General features: G+C 58.9%; 1 protein-coding gene and 1 long non-coding RNA gene across 5 annotated transcripts in view; one reads left to right on the top strand and one right to left on the bottom strand.

Annotated features, from left to right (window-relative positions):
- Nucleotides 1-18647, top strand: MAN2A2 (mannosidase alpha class 2A member 2). 4 transcript variants are annotated; one of them, XM_081831703.1, is made up of 24 exons: nucleotides 1-170; nucleotides 448-650; nucleotides 1475-1622; nucleotides 2177-2434; nucleotides 2506-2650; nucleotides 2770-2941; nucleotides 3363-3490; nucleotides 3704-3877; nucleotides 4298-4484; nucleotides 6533-6710; nucleotides 7234-7436; nucleotides 7661-7843; nucleotides 8020-8134; nucleotides 8366-8433; nucleotides 8596-8761; nucleotides 9340-9576; nucleotides 9805-9927; nucleotides 10247-10361; nucleotides 10613-10746; nucleotides 10897-11038; nucleotides 13093-13226; nucleotides 15006-15200; nucleotides 15363-15473; nucleotides 15843-18647. In XM_081831703.1, the coding sequence occupies exons 3-24, from the start codon at nucleotides 1491-1493 to the stop codon at nucleotides 15993-15995; spliced, it is 3453 nt and encodes a 1150-aa protein (XP_081687829.1). In that variant the 5' UTR covers nucleotides 1-170; nucleotides 448-650; nucleotides 1475-1490; the 3' UTR covers nucleotides 15996-18647. The 4 variants fall into 4 exon arrangements, with proteins under 4 accessions (XP_081687829.1, XP_081687831.1, XP_081687830.1 ...); XM_081831705.1 differs by lacking the exon at nucleotides 448-650; XM_081831704.1 differs by lacking the exon at nucleotides 1-170 and having other exon boundaries at nucleotides 277-650.
- Nucleotides 18059-19851, bottom strand: part of LOC115938728 (uncharacterized) — a 5993-nt gene continuing 4200 nt past the window's right edge. Inside the window, exons 2-3 of the long non-coding RNA XR_014148823.1 lie at nucleotides 18641-18876; nucleotides 18059-18410 (exon numbers count right to left, since the gene is read on the bottom strand). This is a non-coding gene — a long non-coding RNA (uncharacterized LOC115938728). The remainder of the gene's footprint in view (nucleotides 18411-18640; nucleotides 18877-19851) is intronic.

The following is a 19851-nucleotide window of genomic DNA, read 5'->3' as shown; positions in this document are numbered from 1 at the left end:
CCCTGGCCCCGCGGGAGCGTGGCTGCGGCGCGCGGAGCGGGCGGCGACGGCTGGGCGGACGCCCGCCTTCGCCTGCGTCGCTGCCTCCGCGCGGGCCGCCGGCCCCGGGGATGTGAGGGGCGCAGCTCGGCCGGCGGGGCCCGGAGCGGCGCGGAGGCCGGCCGCGGACGGTAACGCGCCGGGCGGACCCGGGGGAGGGCTCCGGCTGCGCCCCGGGCCGCGGCCGGGGTGGGCGGCAGTAGCGCGAGCGGCGCTTCGGATCGGAGGCGGCCCGCGGTTCCGCACCCGGCCGTTGTCGTTGCGGTCTCCGGGGCCGGGAGGGTCGGCGAGGGCCGCGGCCGGGAGGGCAGGGAGGGCCGGGAGGGGGCTGGGCCGGCCGGCGGGTGGGCTACCGAAGACCCGATGGCAGGTGCCTACCCACCCTGTGACCCAGCTCTCTCCCCGCAGCTCCACCCACTTTGGCCTAGACCCAGCCTCCAAGGGCTAAAAATATTGCCCGGAGGCTTCTGAGCGGAATCAGATCGTGCTAAGTAGGGCACGACGCACAGAGGCGACAGAGCTCCTCGGCCCCAGGGCGGGAGCCAGTCTCCGGAGCGGCGGTTCCGCCCACGCTCGGCCCAGCAGCTAGCGGCCTCCCTCCACCCGAGCAGGCAAGTGGGGGCCCCGCGGGCGGTGGCAGCGGGCACTGGTCCTCTGAAGTTGCCCCACAGCGGAGCAGCTGTGCTCAGCCTCTCCCTAGCCAGGGGACCTTGGGCACCAATCACTGCTGGCTTCCCAGGGGGTCCGCCCGGTGCTCTAGAAGCGAAGGCTGAAAGTTACCCACTGCAGGAATCGGAACTAGCCGGGAGAAGACTGCAGGGCCCGCTGGATGTTAGAAACAAGCTGCTCTTGCAGCTTTGTAAACTCATTCTGTTTTTCTTAATGAGAGAGGTGCTGGGCCAGGCACTCTCTGGTGAGCACCGGTTTGATCCAAGAGGAAGAAAGGTTTCCCTCTCCGTTTCCTTAAATTCAAACTAAATCCCAGTTTAGTCCTCTGAAACTAGAAGCACGTGGCCAAGCAGGCTGGACACCCACCTCCTTTGACTGGCTGTGTCCTTCCTGTAGGCAAGCTCTACGGGAAGCTAGTCATAATCAGGAGGTTGTGTGGTGCACTCTGGAGTCAGAGCTGGGACGTTTGTTATCCAGTCGTGTTACCCTGGGAAGGAGGATCCTCTGCATCCTAGGGGCTGAGCTGCCACCAGGACCAGGCAGGACGTGCTTCAGATGTGCTCCTCGCGCTTTCCAGTGTCTCAGCCAAGAGAGGAGGCTCCACAGCCAATGTTGGGATTTGGTGCTTAGAAACTCGCTTTTCTTCGGAGTCAGGCAAATAGGTGTTCCTTGAGAGTAGCACTCAGGAACTCTTTGGGGCATTTGGTGGAAAGACCAACAAAGGGATTTTGCCTGCTGGAGCCGCATATGGTGTCCCTCCTGCCAGGTGTGTGGAGGCCAGCATGAAGCTGAAAAAGCAGGTGACAGTATGTGGGGCCGCTATCTTCTGTGTGGCCGTCTTCTCGCTCTACCTCATGCTGGACCGAGTGCAGCATGATCCCACCCGTCACCAGAATGGCGGGAACTTCCCCCGGGTGAGTCATGCCTGCTTGCTAATCTCTTCATATACAAGTCCTCTGAGCTCAGGTCGAGAGTCAGTGTCAGCCCAGGACAGGAACACTTCTTCCCGATCGGCAGATTTTCTAGACACGCGAAGGTAAAAACAAGGATAGCAAAAAAGGAAGAAGGAAGGAGAAACATGTACTGCCGCTCTGTCCTCCTGAATTCTTGGCAGACATTGCTAATGGATTGCAGCATTCTTTCCCACTAAGCCCGGATGCAGTCCTTGTCAGCACAGTGCTCCAGACGGGCCACACCGGTTGTGGAGAATAGGCCTGCGAGGTGAAATCTTCGCCCTTCTGGGAGCCAGGGCGTGAGGGTACTCCCCAGCCAAGTGGACTGGGGTCCTCTGTAGTGATTTGCAGATCTTCCCTCATCTGGCCAGAGCCATCCAGGCCCGTAGGCTCCTGGTTCTGCCTGCACTTGGGGAGGGAAGGATCACAGTCAGGCCTCGGGTGGTGGGCCCCATGCAGAGATCCTCCCTGTGGCACCAGGAGCCGTGGGTGATTGCTTTCTGGTGTTTTGGCAGAGCCAAATTTCTGTGCTGCAGAACCGCATTGAGCAGCTGGAGCAGCTGTTGGAGGAGAACCATGAGATCATCAGCCACATCAAGGACTCGGTGCTGGAGCTGACAGCCAATGCGGAGGGCTCGCCCGCCCTGCTGCCCTACTACACGGCCAATGGCTCCTGGGTGGTGCCCCCAGAGCCCCGGCCCAGCTTCTTCTCCATCTCCCCTCAAGACTGCCAGTTTGCTTTGGGGGGCCGGGGCCAGAAGCCAGAGCTGCAGGTAGGGGGTCAGCGCTGGTGGGGAGCTCTGGTGGATATGGATGGGCACTGAGCTGCTCCCTGGCCTGGCAGATGCTGACCATATCAGAGGAGTTGCCCTTCGACAACGTGGATGGCGGCGTGTGGAAGCAAGGCTTCGACATCTCCTACGGCCCGCACGACTGGGACACTGAAGCCCTGCAGGTGTTTGTGGTGCCTCACTCCCACAATGACCCGGGTGAGGACCCAGCAGAGCCCTGGGAGCTGGGCTGTGCAGGGGGCTTTCCGGTGGCAGAGGTAAGCGAGGGGCCAACGAAGATGCTGGCGTCCTTAGGGGACCCTGTGTTGGCTCCCCAGGCTGGATCAAGACCTTTGACAAGTACTACACGGAGCAAACCCAGCACATCCTCAACAGCATGGTGTCCAAGCTGCAGGAGGACCCCCGGCGGCGCTTCCTCTGGGCAGAAGTCTCCTTCTTTGCCAAGTGGTGGGACAACATCAATGCCCAAAAGAAAGCAGCAGTCCGCAGGCCAGTGCCCATTGGGGAGGCCCTACCCTCTGGGCCCCGGGATGGGTGCCAGAGCAGCTGGAGGCCAAGCTGTGGGTGCCAGGGTGGCAGGGAGAGGAAGGGGGAGCAGGGCAGGGAGGAGTGATAGTAGAGGGGCCGAGGCTAAGAAGACAGTCACTGGTGTTGGGAGAAATCAGAGTCACAGCGAAGAAGGAGCACGGGGCCTGGCCCTGGGAAGCGCAGACGGAGGTCCAGAGAGAGGCAGGGCCAGGACAGCATGGAGGTTGTATGTGGGGAGAGGAGGGTGCACATTTGTTCTGGTTGGTCCTGGGGTCGGGTGAGCGGGCTTGGTGAGGCCAGTGCGCACAGGTCCTGGCATCCTGGTTGGCAGGACTGGGCAGAGCATCCCTGCCCTGTGCTGAATGTGCGTCCTTCACTCCAGGCTGGTGGGAAATGGGCAGCTGGAGATTGTGACAGGAGGCTGGGTGATGCCGGACGAGGCCAACTCCCATTACTTTGCGCTCATTGACCAGCTCATTGAGGGACACCAGTGGCTGGAGAGAAACCTCGGTGAGTCTGGGCTCAGGAACGAGAGTCTGCTCCCATAGCTGGGCCGAGGGGACAGCAGGGGCCTGTGAGGCGCAGGGGTGGGGGTAGGGGATTCCTTTGTAAGCTGATTCCACCAGCCTGGGCCTGGCGTGATGGCAAGAAGAAAGCTGGGTCCCCAGGACAGGAGGCCCGGTCCTGAAGTGTTCAGGACCTCTGGCTCCCGTGTCCTCTCAGGTGCGACTCCGCGCTCTGGCTGGGCAGTGGACCCCTTTGGACACAGCTCCACCATTCCTTACCTGCTGCGCCGTGCCAACCTGACCAGCATGCTGATCCAGAGGGTGCATTACGCCATCAAGAAGCACTTTGCTTCCACCCACAGTCTGGAGTTCATGTGGAGGCAGACCTGGGGTAAGACCAGGTAGGGTGGAGGGGGGGCGGGGGTTATAGCTCTCCCTGGGGAAGGACAGGGGGATGAGAAATAAGACCCGGTGTCCTTCGGAGCATGCCCATGAGCACTAGTGCAGACAGCCAGAGTGCTCTCCTCCTTCAGGGGAGGTCAAGGGTCACGTTGACCTCTGGCCTCTGCGGGGCCTGCTCTCTGGCCTGAGGGTCTGAGCGTCCCACCCCCTGGAGGAGCTGTGGGCCCCAGAGCCCTCCCTGTGTCCCGAGCCTCGGCCCGCACATCTTCTGCAGCCTGAGGTCTGGTTCAGGCCTCACCTTATGTCAGAGCTTCCCGTAGCTGGAGCAGATCCCCGCCCTGCTGCCACCCCCACGGCCAGCTCCAGAGGCTGCCTGCTGGTGGCCGACCGCCCGCTGTGTCTTCTCCAGACTCGGACTCCGACACGGACATCTTCTGCCACATGATGCCCTTCTACAGCTATGATGTGCCCCACACCTGTGGCCCGGATCCCAAGGTCTGCTGCCAGTTTGACTTCAAACGCTTGCCGGGCGGACGCATCAACTGCCCCTGGAAGGTGCCACCCCGGGCGGTCACAGAGGCGAACGTGGCCGAGAGGTACTTGTCCCCGGCCTGCGCTGGGCCATTTCACTGCAGGGAGGAGCCGGGAGACCTGGCCTCGCTCCAGGCTCCGCTGTACGGGGGTGCTTCGGGTCATACCTCTGTAGAATGGGGGGTGGGCACAGGTGGTGAGTTCAGGTCCACAGCCGCTACGGTGCAGCACTTTTCTGAGCCTCCCTGGAAAACTAGAGCTGCCCTAGGGAACCCCCTTTGCCAGAATGGCTTTATTTTCCCAAACGAGTATGTTGCCCAGCCAGAGCTGGTTGACTGACTCAGAAGTGAACAATTCTCAAAACAGGTAAAGTTCCTTGCCCTGTGGCCTAATGTGCCTTCATTTAGCGCAGGCATCCTGCCTTAGCCCAAAGTTGGCCACGATCCCCAGCGGTCGTGGACCTGGAATCCCACTCAGTCCTGCCCAAGGGCCCCCAGCCTCAGAGAAAGCCCATCTGCCCTCTTGAGGGTCGTTAGGGACTCCTCAAGATGTCTCTGTTGCTGAAGTCAGCGCCCCCTCCCTGGGAAAGGGCAGGTTAAGAGTGACCTAGAACAGTGGGTTGGCCGGAACCGACTGGCCTTGAGAATATAACAAGTTGAACTGGTTTTCGTGTTGCAGTAACTCTGATTTCCATGATGTCCAAGAGGTGAAACATGTGACCAAAGGGAAAAAAAGTGGTCTTTTGTTTCTGAAACCCAGAAATCTGAATGCCGATTCTAAGCAGGGATCTAGGGCTGTTAAGGCCTGGTATTTCCCAAAGCGCATCTGTGACCTGCAGATCCCAGCCCAGGTTTGCGGAGAGCAAGTCACGAGAGTAACTACGTTTTCTCCTTTGAAAGGCTTAATAGGCTGAGAAATTAGGGGAAAATGGTGTTCAAGGAGTCCTCTCTCGAGAGCAAAGTAGGAAAGTACCAGCTGGATCAGCACAGTTAAGTAGATCAGTGGCTGGTTGAACCATGGTACCCGCGATGTGCCAATTACTAGGTTGGTCTGAAAAGAGAAAGGGGCTTTAATGAGAGGCTGCAAGGCTCTGTTTTTTTTATTGATTTTACGAGTAACTTGACTGAAAAAGAAAACGATGAATGTGTGTTTATAGTTTCTGCTATGAGTCAGGCACAGTTCTAAGTGTTTAATATATATTAAATCGCTTAGTCTGTTTTAATTTTCATAACATCATGATGGTAGGTACTGACATTCTCATTTTATAAAAACTGAGGCCCAGAGAGGTTAAGTAACTTGCCCAGGGTCACTCAGCCTAGTCCGTGTGGAGCTGGCATAGTCTGGCTCTGATTCTAGGCTCTTTGGTGTTGTGCTGTGTTTGCTCCCTGGTGGGCAAAGTGAAGCTGGAGTGTCAGGATCAGGATCCTCCAAGATCTCAACAGGTTGTGTGTGATGTGGGTCGAATCTAACCAGATGAGATTTACTAGATATAAACGTAAGGTTCCCCTCTTAGCCTCAGAAAACAGCATAGAAAAGTTCAGGATGAGAAGGAACTTGAACCGCAGGCATGGGAAACATGCACGCTGGCTGACGTCAGCCCCGGGGGTGACCGTAGGGCTGCCAGAGACGCCCCCGTTGATGCGCCCCCACAGCGGTGGCCCACCTGGACGCCTGCATCCAGTGCCGGGCCCTGCGCTCTGAGGGACACAGGCACAGGGTGCTGGGGAACCGCTGGAGATGGAGGGACCCAGGCGACGGAGGAGCTGGGCTTGCGGAGCCGGAAGGGGAGGCACAGAGGACGTCTTGCATACGTCTGAAGGAGAACCCCAGGGGAGGGGAGTGCTGCGTTCTGCGTGGTGTCCAGGGGCGGCCCTGGAGTCCGGGACCTGTAGCCGGAAACTGCAGCCCAGCCTAGGAAGACCTCCCCTGTTGTCAGAACCGTCCAGAGAACACGGGGCTCCCGGGAACAGGTTTCCCACTCCGGGAGATGCCCGCCGCAGGCCCCGTGACTCCTCGCTGGGTGTGTTCAGGGGCCCTCTGCGGCTGGCTCTGCTCGGTTCCTCTTCCGCCCAGACTCCACTTGGGCCCGGGCCCTCTCCCCCCACCCCCGCAGGGCCACGCTGCTCCTGGACCAGTACCGGAAGAAGTCCCGGCTGTTCCGAAGCAATGTCCTCCTGGTGCCGCTGGGCGACGACTTCCGATACGACAAGCCCCAGGAGTGGGATGCCCAGTTCTTCAACTACCAGCGGCTCTTTGACTTCCTCAACAGCAAGCCCGATCTCCACGTGCAGGTGGGAGGGGTCGCCGAGCTGGGGGGTGGGTGGGGGGTCCCTCTGCAGTGCTGCAGCCTGGCCTGGCAGGTTACCAGCTCCAGGGCAGGGGTTTGTGCCCGACTCTTGGGCAAGGGTCTCCCTTTTTTTTTTTTTTTAAAGATTTTATTCATTTATTTAATTGACAGAGAGAGAGACAGCGAGAGAGGGAACACAAGCAGGGTGAGGGGCAGAGGGAGAAGCAGGCTTCCTGCAGAGCAGGGAGCCCGATGCGGGGCTCGATCCCAGGACTCAGAGATCATGACCTGAGCTGAAGGCAGACGCTTAACCGACTGAGCCACCCAGGCGCCCCAAGGGTCTCCCTTTTATGTCAGAATTCCTTCCTGGTCCCCCCGCGTCTGCGTGTGGGCCAGCAGGGTAGGACGTGCCATGACTGCCTGTGCGTAGGCAGAGTCCCTACTCCTGGCGCTCAGCTGCAGCACTCGGGGCCACAAGTCCTAGAAACTCTGGAACTGATGGGAGCGGGTTTGGGGGGTCTCCACAGGCCCAGTTTGGCACCCTCTCTGACTATTTTGACGCTCTGTACAAGAGGACCGGGGTGGAGCCAGGGGCCCGGCCTCCAGGGTTCCCCGTGCTGAGCGGGGATTTCTTCTCCTATGCGGACCGGGAGGACCATTACTGGACCGGCTATTACACTTCCCGGCCCTTCTACAAGAGCCTGGACCGGGTCCTGGAAGCCCACCTGCGGTGAGACTCAACCCCCTTCCAGGCCGGAGGGAGGAGAATAAGCCTTTGGGGTTTAAGGAGGAGCTGGATCGGCTCAGAATGCACCGGAAGGGCTTGGCGACAAGGCAGGCAGAGACGTGGTGGAAAGAAGGGGGCGGGGCTTGCTGAGCGGGGGCGGGGCTTGCTGAGCGCGGCCGGCCTGGGAGTCGTGTGGGCGGGAGGCTGACTGACCCCTCTCTGGGCAGGGGGGCAGAGATACTGTACAGCCTCGCTGTCGCTCACGCCCGCCGCTCCGGACTGGCTAGCCGGTACCCGCTCTCCAACTTCGCCCTCCTGACGGAAGCCCGGCGCACTCTGGGCCTCTTCCAGCACCACGATGCCATCACCGGCACGGCCAAGGAGGCCGTCGTGGCAGACTACGGCGTCAGGTGGGGGCTGTCCTCCTCCGCGTCGGATACCACGCCCCGGCCCGCTGTCCTAAAGAAAGGCCGAGCTGGGCAGTCAGCGGGCAGGCCTGCTGAGGGCTCTTCCTGCTGGAGAGGCGGACGGTCTGTCGGTGGCTGTCTTCTCCATGCCCACCCCCTGCCCCCTCTCCCGCCCCCAGGCTCCTGCGCTCCCTTGTCAACCTGAAGCAGGTCATCATCAATGCAGCTCACTATCTGGTGCTGGGGGACAAAGAGACCTACCACTTCGATGCCGAGGCACCCTTCCTCCAAATGGTGAGACCCGCTTCTCGATCCGCTCGGGGCGCTCTCGGGAGCGTGCAGTCCCATCCAAGAGCTGCGGTATGAGGGTGTTGCTCTCCTTTTCCCGCCTGCCCTGGAGTGAAAGATCGGTGCCCAGTGCGGCTGGTGGTCCACAGCCAGGACAGGCAGGGGCTGGGGAGGAGGCAAGGCTCTGAGCTAGGCCAACCGCAGGACGGTTCTTCCTTCCCACCCATTTAACCCCAGGATGACACCCGCTTAAATCACGATGCCCTGCCGGAGCGCACAGTGATCCAGCTGGATTCCTCACCCAGGTGAGCCAGACCAGGCCAGGCGCGGAGGCGAAGCCACTCTGGCTCCCAGCACCATCTCCCACCCACACCTGCCCAAGCACCGCAGGACTCGGTGTGGGTGCCACCACTCCCGTGGGTGCCCGGGAGCAGTGGCCTCCGAGGTGAGCCTGCCTCTCCCCGCAGGTATGTGGTGCTCTTCAACCCCCTGGAACAGGAGCGGCTCAGCGTGGTGTCCCTGCTGGTCAGCTCGCCCCGGGTGCGTGTCCTTTCAGAGGAGGGTCAGCCCCTGGCGGTGCAGATCAGCGCACACTGGAGCTCTGCCACCAACATGGTCGCTGATGTCTACCAGGTGAGCAGGGGCCCCCAGGGTGGGCCCCAGCCCTCGGTGCTGACCCGGGGCCTCTCTCTGCCTGTGACACCAGCCTCCCACCCTCCCACTTCTGCCCAGCTTGGGGACAGGGGTCCTGGGGAGGGGGTTGCCCAGAGGACAGTCACTCCTGGGACTTGAGTCTGTCCTCGAAAGGAAGGCGAAGTTTGGTAGGAGCAGCGGGTGGACGTGGAGAATACTAGAAATGGGGGCTAGGTTGCCCTGCCATTCCTTCGTTCAGCAAGTGTTTACAGAAAGTTTAACGTGCGCTTCCCGCTTCGTAGTTGCTCAGGTATCAGGTGAGACTCCTGAAAGTGACCAGAGGCAAGCGATGTCACCTCCACTTTCAGAGGCGGGGCGGGGGGGTGCGTACCGAGGCCCCAGGAGGTATCAGCATTTGCTCGGACTTTCTCAGTGAGGAAGTGAATGCCCCAGGCCTAGATCCCAGGCCCGCGTCCAGAATGGATGCCCACGCCACGTGGGCCGCGCTGCCTCACCCCTCCCTCCCTCCCTCGGCCCTCCCTCCCTCACCCCTCCCTCCCTCGCCCCTCCCGCGGCAGGTGTCTGTGCCCATGCGCCTGCCGGCCCTGGGCCTCGGCGTGCTGCAGCTGCAGCTGGGCCTGGACGGGCACCGCACCCTGCCGTCCTCCGTGCGCATCTACTTGCATGGCCGGCAGCTGTCCGTCAGCAGGCAGGACGCGTTCCCTCTGCGCATCATCGACTCGGGCGCCAGTGACTTCGCCCTCAGCAACCGCTACATGCAGGTCTGGTTCTCAGGCCTCACCGGGCTCCTCAAGGTAAAGGGCCTGGGCAGGGGGCTGGGGAGGGCGTGCCTGGCGGTGGGCCGGAGCTGAGCTGCCGCCTGACTGGCGGGGGGGGGCTGCGGAGTGGGCCGTCTTGGCTCCCGGGGGGCACAGCATGGGGAAGCTGGGCTGGCTCCTTGGGGGAGTTCGTCCGTGCCCTCCCAGGGGGCAGGCCTGACATGCTGGTGTGGGGCCAGGGGTCAGGGCTGTGTTTTTTGGCAGAGCATCCGAAGGGTGGACGAGGAGCAGGAGCAGCGGGTGGACGTGGAGTTCCTCATCTATGGCACCCGTGGGTCCAAAGACAAGAGTGGAGCCTACCTCTTCCTGCCTGATGGGGAGGCCCAGGTACCGTAAAGACTCCTCAAAAACTCAGCAGGCCCTGGGGGGGCCCGCTAACGGAGGGTCCGAGGAGCCCTGTGAACTGAGGCAGGGGGGAGGGCACGGGCCTTCTCCCAGGGCCATCCCTGCCTGCCGGGGGCTCTGCCCGCGCTGCCTCTGGGAGGTGGGGTAGGCTGAGGAGCGTCAGCTGGGGCCTCGGGCCAGCTCAGCCTGGGGTCTCCGGCTGGAGCCTGCTGGGAACAGGTATTTCTGCCAACGCTGGGCCGGTACCTCCCCACTCCGCCTTCCGTGCTATGGCTTCAGCTGCCGCCTGCTCTGTCCCCAGCCCTACGTCCCCAAGGATCCCCCCGTGCTGCGTGTCACCGAAGGCCCTTTCTTCTCCGAGGTGGTTGCCTACTACGAGCATGTCCGCCAGGTGGTCCGGCTTTATAATCTGCCAGGTGAGCCTGCTCGATGAGGAAGGTCAGAATAAAGGTCAGGGCTGCACGGGGCTATGCCACGCTCTTCCTTCTGCCCGTTCTCTGCTCATGTGTCTGTTCCCAGCAAACGGATCATCTGAGACGGGGAGGACGTTAATTCTCTTGCAGTGAAGGCCCTCCAGAAATGCTGGGAGTTGCTGGGGGGTTGTGCGCGGCCTCCCCCAGCCCATCTCTCAGGCCTCTCCATGCTCTCCCTTTGTCCTTCTGCCCAGGGGTGGAGGGGCTGTCTCTGGACATGTCATCCCTGGTGGACATCCGCGACTACGTCAACAAGGAGCTGGCCCTGCGCATCCACACGGACATTGACAGCCAGGGTGCCTTTTTCACGGACCTCAATGGCTTTCAGGTGATTCCCGGGGCCCTGGGAATCATCAGTGTGCCCTGATGGGGGAAGAGGAGTCCGAGGCGAGAGTGATCAGGGACTCCTTCAGACTGGGAACCCCTGGGGCCCAAATGGTGCGCGGACACCCTTGATCTGCTGGCTTTCCTGTCCCAGGTGCAGCCCCGGCGCTACCTGAAGAAGCTGCCCCTGCAGGCCAACTTCTACCCCATGCCAGTCATGGCCTACATCCAGGACGCACACAACCGCCTCACGCTACACACTTCCCAGGCCCTGGGGGTCTCCAGCCTGCACGATGGTGAGTGGGGAGCGACAGCTAGGGGGCTATGGGGAGGGTGAAGGACGAGACAGAAGCCCATCTGTGTCCCAGGGCCTCTCCTCTCAGCAGGCCCCACCCCTTTCCAGTCCACGTCACCTCCATGCTTGGAGAACGTTAACAGCACCTGTCAGTCACACACGGCATGGCAGGAAGGCAGACGCGTGCTGTCACCCTGTCCCCTAGTGGAGGCAGCCATGGAGGTGACCTGGGGGTGGGGGTCCTGTTGGGTCCCTTTAAGAAGCACCAGGGTATTGAACAGTGATTCTTAACTGAGCTGTGCAGCCCCCTTCCCCTGGCCAGGGATGGAAGTAGGGACGGTCGGAGAAGTGCGTCTGACGTTATAATGAAATATTTAACAGGGGTGCCTGGGTGGTTCATTCGGTTAAGCGTCTGACTCTTGATTTCGGCTCAGGTTGTGATCTCGGGGTTGTGAGATTGAGCCCCATGTTGGGCTCCACGCTGGGCATGGAGCCTGCTTGAGATTCTCTCTCTCCCTCTCCCCCACCTCTTGCTCTCTTGCTCTAAAAAAAAAAAAAAATTTTTTTTTTTTAATTAAAAAAGATTTAGCAAAGGAGAAAAACATATAGTGTTTCCCTACTAACGGTCATTGAAAGAGAGAATGGCGTTCTTAACTGAAACAAAGCCATGAGGAGTACTGGGCTGGAGCTGGGCATGCTGGGCAAGCTGAGGTGGCTCCGTGTCCTCAGGGTAAAGGGAGCAGTTTGCACTTGGCCTCTGAGGCCTTCAGATCTTCCACGTCTGGGTTGGAGCCTTTGTGCAGGGCTGAGCTGAGAGCACTTGGTTCAGGCTGTGCTGGGGGCCGGTGGCCGGTGGCCGGGACACTGGAGGCCTGACCCCCTGCTGAAGGAGTGTGTCTCTGCTGCCCCTTCGCCCAGGATCGCCCTGCTGTCAGACTTTGCCCGGCTGTCTGTGCCATTGGCTGCTAGCTGAGCCCGGTGTCCCCCCGCCCCCTTGGTTCTCTCTGCCCTTTAGGGAAACAGGGTGCTCAGATTATTGCTTGTTGTTTTGTTTTGTTTTTTAAAGATTGTATTCATTTACTTGAGAGAGAGAGAGCAAGACAGCACGAGCAGGGGGCAGAGGGAGAGGGAGACGCAGACCCCACCCCCCAGCTGAGTAGGGAGCCCGACATGGGGCTCGATCCCAGGACAAGATCACGGCCTGAGCCAAAGGCAGACACTTAACCGACTGAGCCACCTGGGCGCCCCAGGATTATTGTTTTATACTCCTGGGGTCATTTTAGGACTTCCGGATATCTTTCCAAAAAAAGGTTGCTCAGGGTAGAAACACTTAGGAACTACAGAAGTCAGAATCCGGCTGGGGAGAGGGATAGGGCCACCTGAGTAGACTTCCTCAAGAGATTCTTAAAAAAACAGGTGCTGGGAAAAATCCTCACCCCGACATATGTCAGCTTTGCGGTGAGCCCCTTCCCCAAGCATATTTTACAAAGAAACCCTAGGCGATCATCTGCCATCTCTTCCCCGCCGGGCACCGCTCAGTGATACCTAATGTGAGCTTGTGTCTGATCTGCCATCTGCCTGCCGTCTGCGCTCCCCTTGTGACGGATGCGGCGGCCGAGCTGGAGTCCGTCCCAGCGTAGAGCAGGGGCGGCCGGGCATGTTCTAGTCACAGCAAAGTCTGCCCGAGCTGCGTGGCCTCAGGCTTCTGCAGCAAGCGCTGGGCCTCCCAGAGCAGTTCTGTGTTCGCTTGCTTACTTCGTGCAAGTGGCCAGTCCAGATGTGGTCCCCAGCCTGAGCTCCCGGCCCTGCCCCAGTCCTGAGGCACAGCGCGCGCCTGCCCGCTCTGGGCCTCTTGCTCGCTCATCTGTGACTCTGGCCCTTCACTCAGCCCCCTTCCAGCCTAGATCCCAGGGTGTGTCCTCTCCCGAGTGACTGCTTCCGGCGAGCTCACCGGGCGTTTCCCTCGGGGCCTGTGGTGGGGATTCTTCTTCCAAAGCCCGACATCTGCTTGGGGATGGGGGTCGCAGGCCCGGGGCTCACAGTTAACGTCCCCAGGCCAGCTGGAGGTGATCCTGGACCGACGGCTGATGCAGGATGACAACCGGGGTCTGGGCCAAGGGCTCAAGGACAACAAGAGAACCTGCAACCATTTCCGCCTCCTGTTGGAGCGGCGAACCCTGGGCAGTGAGGTAAATTCTGGGCCTCCCTCCCCAGGAGCCAGGTCAGGCTGGTCCCTTGGGCGGCAGAGCTAGAGGCGGGCGAGGGGTAGTGAGTGTAGGGCTTTTCCGGGGGTGTGGGGAGTGAGTCTCACGCTCTGCTGCTCCATCTCAGCCTGGCACCTCCGTCTCCCACAGCCTCTCCCGCCATCCTCTGTGCCCCCCCACCCCCACCGCGTCCTCTAACTCTCTCTGCTCCGGCCGCATTCATCTCATGGCTTTCTTTGCCCCCACCAGCCTGGCTTTTTCTCCAAACTGGCAGCCATGTTTAGGGACTTGGTCTTTCAGAGCAGCAGGAGCGGTAACCTCGAGGTAAGGGCCAGCGATGGGGTGTGGAACTAGCGTTAGCGAGTCGTAACTGGCGTCAGAGCCTGCGGATGACAGGGCCTGCCACTCAGTCCCCTGAGTCTGCGGCTCAGTCCTCACTCGCCAAGGAGATCCTGATCACTTGTTGTGCTTTGGGCCTGAGAGGGACACAAACATCTGCGTTACTCACCCTGCTCTCTAGGACTTCGCTCGGGGGAAGGGGGGTGCCAAGCTGTGTGTGTAGAACTAAGGTAGAAATATGCCCCCTGGTGCTGAGGAGGGAGAGAATGCCGTGAGCTGGGGGACAGAGGACCGCTTCTGGAGGACGGGTCGGCCAAGCACAGCTGTGGTGAATCGGGGTCTGATCTAATCCCATGAACCGAGGCACGGGCGGAAGGCAAGAGAGACGGTGTGAACGGGGAACAGCAGTGAGTTCGCTCAGCTAGACTAGAGCTGCTTGTCCAGTGTGGTAGCTTCTAGCCACGTGTGGATATTTAAATGAATCGAAACTAAATACAGTACCAAATTCAGTTCTTCATTCGTACCAGCCACGTTTCAAGTGTCCCACGGCCACAAGTGGCTAGCAGCCACTCTACCGTCCAGCACAGGTATAGTGTTTCTGTCTTTGCAGAAAGTTCTAGTGGCCGTGGCTGGGCTAGCATGAAGTCGGGGGTTGTTTGGGGCAGACTGCAGTGGGCCTGGAACAGCTGGTGGGAGACTTTCTGGACTTTATGTTGGAGGCCAGGGAGGGACCAGAGCAGGAAGGCTCTGCCCTGAGCATGTCGCCCTAACAGCAGGAGCAGGGTGGATCTTCAGGGAGATTGGAGGCCGGTGATGGTTTAAAGCAGGAAATGTCAGTGGCTCGAAGTGAGCCACAGGAGGGAGAGGTTGTGGGTGGAGGTGAGGACACGGCTGAGCGGGGGACAGAGGTCAGGGGAGGGGGAAGTGAGAGATTCTGGGCGATTGGAAGGAGGGTGGTGGTAGGGACAGAAGTCCGGAATATGGACAAGTGGCGATCTGAGAGAAAGTCCAGGTCAGCCCCCTAAACAGCAGTCCTCGGTGGACACAACTGTGGGGACCCCTGGGCCCGAGGACCACGGCCGGTGCTGCGGACATGGGGCCTTACGTGGAACCGCAGGATCACTCTGAGTACCCCCTGCATCCGTGTGAAGCACACGTCTGTCTGACTCCCATTCTCCTCCCTCCGAGAATCTGCGAGACGGGAGATGGTGTTCAGAGTATGGGGTGTGTGCTTGTGGTAATGTCCTAGAAGCAAAAACCCTCAAAAGTCGTAAATAGTCCTAAGTTGTGTGAGATGGAAAGTGGCCACGTGTGTGTGAAGGGTCCTGGAGCCTCCCAGACACATCGGGGAAGCTCTTTCCAGAGGAACGGACCCGGGCACGCGCTTACCCTCCCCCTCCCCCGCATCTCGGGCCAACCTTGCAGGTCCAGGATGGCCGCTCCACCAGCTACCCGTCCCTCCTCAGCCACCTGACCTCCATGTACCTGAACACCCCAGTGCTTGCCCTGCCCGTAGCCAAGAGGCAGCTCCCGGGCCCCAGTCTGCGCTCCTTTCATCCCCTGGCCTCCTCTCTGCCCTGTGACTTCCACCTACTCAACCTGCGTACGCTGCAGGCCGAGGTGAGTGTCCCGCTCCGCTCCGCACCCCAGGGCCAGGCTCCAGCCTTTCCGCACCCGGACTCCTCCTGGGCCCAGTACTGCTGCTGGATAGCGGTGCTCTTCCACCTGTGAGCCCTGAGTGGCCCCGGCCCCCCCACCGCCCCTTGTGTGTCTGTCACCCAGGATGACGCCTTGCCTTCGGCGGAAACTGCGCTCATCTTACACCGCAAGGGGTTCGACTGTGGCCTTGAGGCCAAGAACTTGGGCTTCAACTGCACCACAAGCCAAGGCAAGGTGAGCACGGCCCAGGTATGGGCAGGAAAATGGGAAGGCTGCCGTGAGGGGGGCAGTGAGGGTGGGACTGGGGGTGGGGGTCCCTCCAGGGCGTTTTGGAGAGAAAGGGAGAAGCTGTTGACGAGAGAAAAGCAAGCGAGGCCTGGTGGGGGCACGTTCTGGGGCAGGGCATACAGCCGGAGACGTGTGCTCCATGAGCAGAGGCCGCTGTCAGACGAGGTGGGAAACTCCAGCGTGGACCCAGACGTGGTCCTAAAGGACCCACGTGCAGGGAGGCACCATGTCGCCTCCGTGAGGTTCTTCAAGAGGTGACCGGGCGTACAGAGGAAGAGCGCCCAGCACAGCCCCGTACCGTGTTCCTCTCCACAGGCGGCCCTGGGGAGCCTCTTCCACGGCCTGGACGTGGGTTTCCTGCAGCCGACCTCCCTGACGTTACTGTACCCTCTGGCCTCACCCTCCAACAGCACTGACGTCTATCTGGAGCCCATGGAGATCGCCACCTTCCGCCTCCGCTTGGGCTAGGGCTTCCTGTGGCCTGAAGAGAAAGTTCATCCACAGAGACTGCCTCTTACACGAGGTCGGGTGGGACAAACCGGATGGGTATCCTGTCCCGATCTACCTCTCAGAACTGTGACACGCTGGGCTCCGCCCTCATTTTCTGTTTATCGTTGCTTCTGTGTCCGGTGGCAGCCCCAAGCCCCGTGTCGGGTAGACAGGGCAGACACTAGTGAGATCGTGACAAGAGGGCCCTGGGTCAGAGTGCGCGGTGCCGGCCTCAGCTTTGGGTTATGAGTGGCGCCCAGTTGGGCACAGGCTCAAGCACCCATCATTGTCCCATAATGGGATGGAGGAGAAGCAGGGTCAGAACAGGTAGGGGAGGCTGAGTGGGTAGCAGCCCAGCGCCGGGGTCACTGGAGGCAGGACCTGGCTCTAGGGGGACCCTCCGGTTACGGAGGGACTGCTTGTCCGGATGTGACCAGCAGGAGCTGAGTGACAGCTGGGAGGAGGGGGATGGGGACCCAGAGTTAGCACTGGGGCAGCAGAGGAATCCCTGCTTTCTGTGACGGTTCCGCCCTAAGAGCTCCCTGGCCTCCCCGGCTCGGGGCTGTGGGGTGGCAGGAAGGACTCGCGAGAGACCATGTCATGGCCAGAGCTCAGAGGATGCTTCAGATACCAGACCTCCCCCCCACCTCATCGCGGGCACTTGGTCTGTGTGTGTTGATGTGTGGGATGGTGGCAGGGACGTGGGGGTCCTCCATCCTCCCTGACCCCTCTTTGGTTCCCGAACTCTGGACACCACTGTCCTCGGGAGCTCCTTCCCATCCTGGGGGCATTTGGTCTGGTACACCTCCTTTCCCTGGAGAGAAAGTGGAGCCTCCAAGCGCCCGTAAGTGCGAGCAATTTGAGAAGGCTTTCAGCCCCATCCCTACGTGGGGGGGTTCATCCTTCTACAGAAGTGTTTGACTCCTGGCACGGGGACTGGGGATACATAGCGTACATTAGGGAGTACGGCTGCTCATCAGCCTTCATTTCAGCTTCGATTAATAGAGAAAAGTTTCTGATCGTCTCTATAGACGCTGAAACGATATTTGGTAAAGTTTAAGATCTATCCCTTATTAAAAATCTTAGTAAGCTAAGATTACAAAGAGACGTCCTCATCTAGATAAAAAATCTCTATCACAAACCAGCAGTTAATGACATTCTAAAGAACCACAAGCATTCCCATACAAGTCGGAAACTAGGGCACTCGTTAGCAGTGTCCTGGCACTGTCACCCCCGCAGGAGAGCAGGGGAAGGAGAGGAAGTTACAACTGTCATTATTTGCAGACGGTAGCACGGCCGACCTATAAAATCTAAGAGAGTCAGGGCGCCTGGGTGGCTCAGTTGGTTGAGCGACTGCCTTCGGCTCAGGTCATGATCCTGGAGTCCCTGGATCGAGTCCCGCATCGGGCTCCCTGCTCCGCAGGGAGTCTGCTTCTCCCTCTGACCCTCCCGACCCTCCCCCCTCTCCTGCTCTCTCTCTCTCAGTCTCTCTCTCTCAAATAAATAAATAAAATCTTTAAAAAAAAAAAAATCTAAGAGAGTCAGCGGGAGACCTACTAAGATCATTCTGTAAGCGGACACAGACGGTAGACATGATGCTCCTGGAAAGATCTCAGTTCTCTCTGAATCAACCCATAAATTCAGTGTATTCCAGCATGGTTGGATACTTTGGGAATTTGATAAGTTCTCAAGTTCATGTGGAAGAGTAAATATGTGAGAATATTAAATTCTGATGCTGGTGAGTCAGGGGCGGGGAGCGCTGAGGGGGTAAAGGACTGCCCAGGCGTGGCCCCTGTGACCTGGGGTGGGCTCGGACAGACAGGCTCATGGAACAAAAGGCAGAGTCCAGAAGCAGACCCCCAGGCAGACAGGAACTTAGTAGGATAAAAGGAGTATTTGAAGTGGGGGAAAAAGATGGATTGTTTAATAAATTGGGGTTTAAGACAACTGGTCCTCAAAGTAAGAGTTAGATCTGTAACTCACAGTTGCTACAAAAATTAGTTCGAGGGAAGAAACCAAAAAAGTTCCAACTACAAAATTACTGAAGGAAATACAGGAGATTATTATATCTCTGGTGTGGGAGGCTCTGTTTTAAACATAACACGAAACCTAAAAGATCTAATAAGGGAAAAGATAAACAGATTTTACCACCCCAAAATATTGAAAGTTTGTGTATGATGGAAAACATCATGGTTACAACACAAATGACCGATTGGGAGAAAATGTTTGCTGCACTTCCAATATTGATGAGTTAATTACTCCAGGAGAAAAGCTTGCTTTGGGGTCCTTGGAGAGGGTCCCCCGGGCCTGCTCAGTCACTCCCCGAACAAGAGTTCTTCCAGATCATCCAGGGCTGTTGTTGCCAGCGTCGGGCCAGGGCACATGGAAGCCCGTCTAAATCGTTGTGGAAGAAATAAGATTACCAATGTGAGGTGCTCAGCACAGAGTGCCCGGTACCTAGAGGAGCTTAATAAATAGGAACTGTAATCTTATTAGTAAAGGACGCTAAGCAGTTATATCACAGTAGGTGGTATTTGCTAGTATCACGTGACTTGTAATCAAATGATAAGGGAGACTCTGTGAACCGCCCCCCCCCCGGAAATGAGCAGAATAAAGGCTCTTACCTTTGGAGGTCTTAGATGTACCATGGAATTATTCATCTGCCAGGAACAATGTTTAATCCTGCACACTGGCCTTTTAAAACTACTCCAGGCAGCGGTGTTCAAGATGTGGTCCAGAATCACCAGGAGTGTGTGTTCCAGGCCCAGCTTTTTGGCCTGTCCTGGTGAGGGCTGCCCCTCAGCCTGGATGTGGGGATGAGGGGCCCATGGAGCAGAGACCGAGCCTCGTTGAGACAGCCCTATAACGAGAACCAGAGACAGACCTTCCAGTTGTGTGTGGGAGGGAAAGCCAATTCCGGGGCACCATCTACTGAACCCATTTCTGGGGGTAGCAGTCAAAGAATCTGCATTTTTAACAAGCTTCCAGGCGATTCTTTTGCATACAGTAGTTTGGAAATGGGCCTATGATTTTAAGGCAAGCAGCAGCCCTTTACCACGGAGCCCTGGCACTGAGGCCTCCGTTCTGAGGGTTATAATCATAATTAGAACGAGGACAGGACACAGAGGCAACTTTAACCCCTGGCACTAGAATTCTCTTCCTCCCTGCACCCCTCCAGCCACTTAGAACTACCCCATTTCCGCAAAGAAAGGAACTCTGGGAAGGCAGACTGAAACCAAGAACCATGTCCTCCTGTGCAGGCCGAGCCAGGCACGGACTGTGCTCTGACTCAGCTTCCCTGGGGAGTGGGCAGAGAGACCCATAGAAAGAACAGCGTCTCTCAGCGGAAGCTCACCTGCCTCCCCCACCATCACAGCAGTCGGCTACCTGCCCTCACGCCCTCATGGAGGGGGAGAAGCACAGTCCGGGTGGGGGGAACGAGGCTCACCGCCCAAAATCGAGATCTCTGTTTTTCACTAACAAAACTGTGTACACATAAACACTTCGAGGGGCAGTTCTCATAGCAAGAACAGGTGAGGGAGGAGGAGGCCAGATCCTTCAAAACAAACCCTGATTTTACTTAGGGTCTGTGGGAAATCAATTCAGAACTTCTTAACGGTTACCAGGACTAAGTGGATCTGCAGAGAGTCTCTGTCCAGTCTGGGTCCTGACTTTGGACCCTCCCCGAACTGAGGATAAGCCTGAACTGAAAGTGAACTCTGTGGGCACAGGAGACCTGGAGGGGTGGGAGATGAGGACTTCCCAGCCCTTGGAACATGAGAGAGTTGAAGATTTAAAACCCAGCACGGAGTGTGGAAGCCTCGAGGAGCTCTCC

The sequence above is a fragment of the Leptonychotes weddellii genome, chromosome 9, assembly GCF_054177405.1.
Source record: "Leptonychotes weddellii isolate Sample4059 chromosome 9, ASM5417740v2, whole genome shotgun sequence".
In the NCBI taxonomy this organism is placed as follows: domain Eukaryota; kingdom Metazoa; phylum Chordata; class Mammalia; order Carnivora; family Phocidae; genus Leptonychotes; species Leptonychotes weddellii.
Note: the sequence above shows the minus strand (reverse complement) of the source record. Positions and strands in the feature narration are given on the sequence as shown.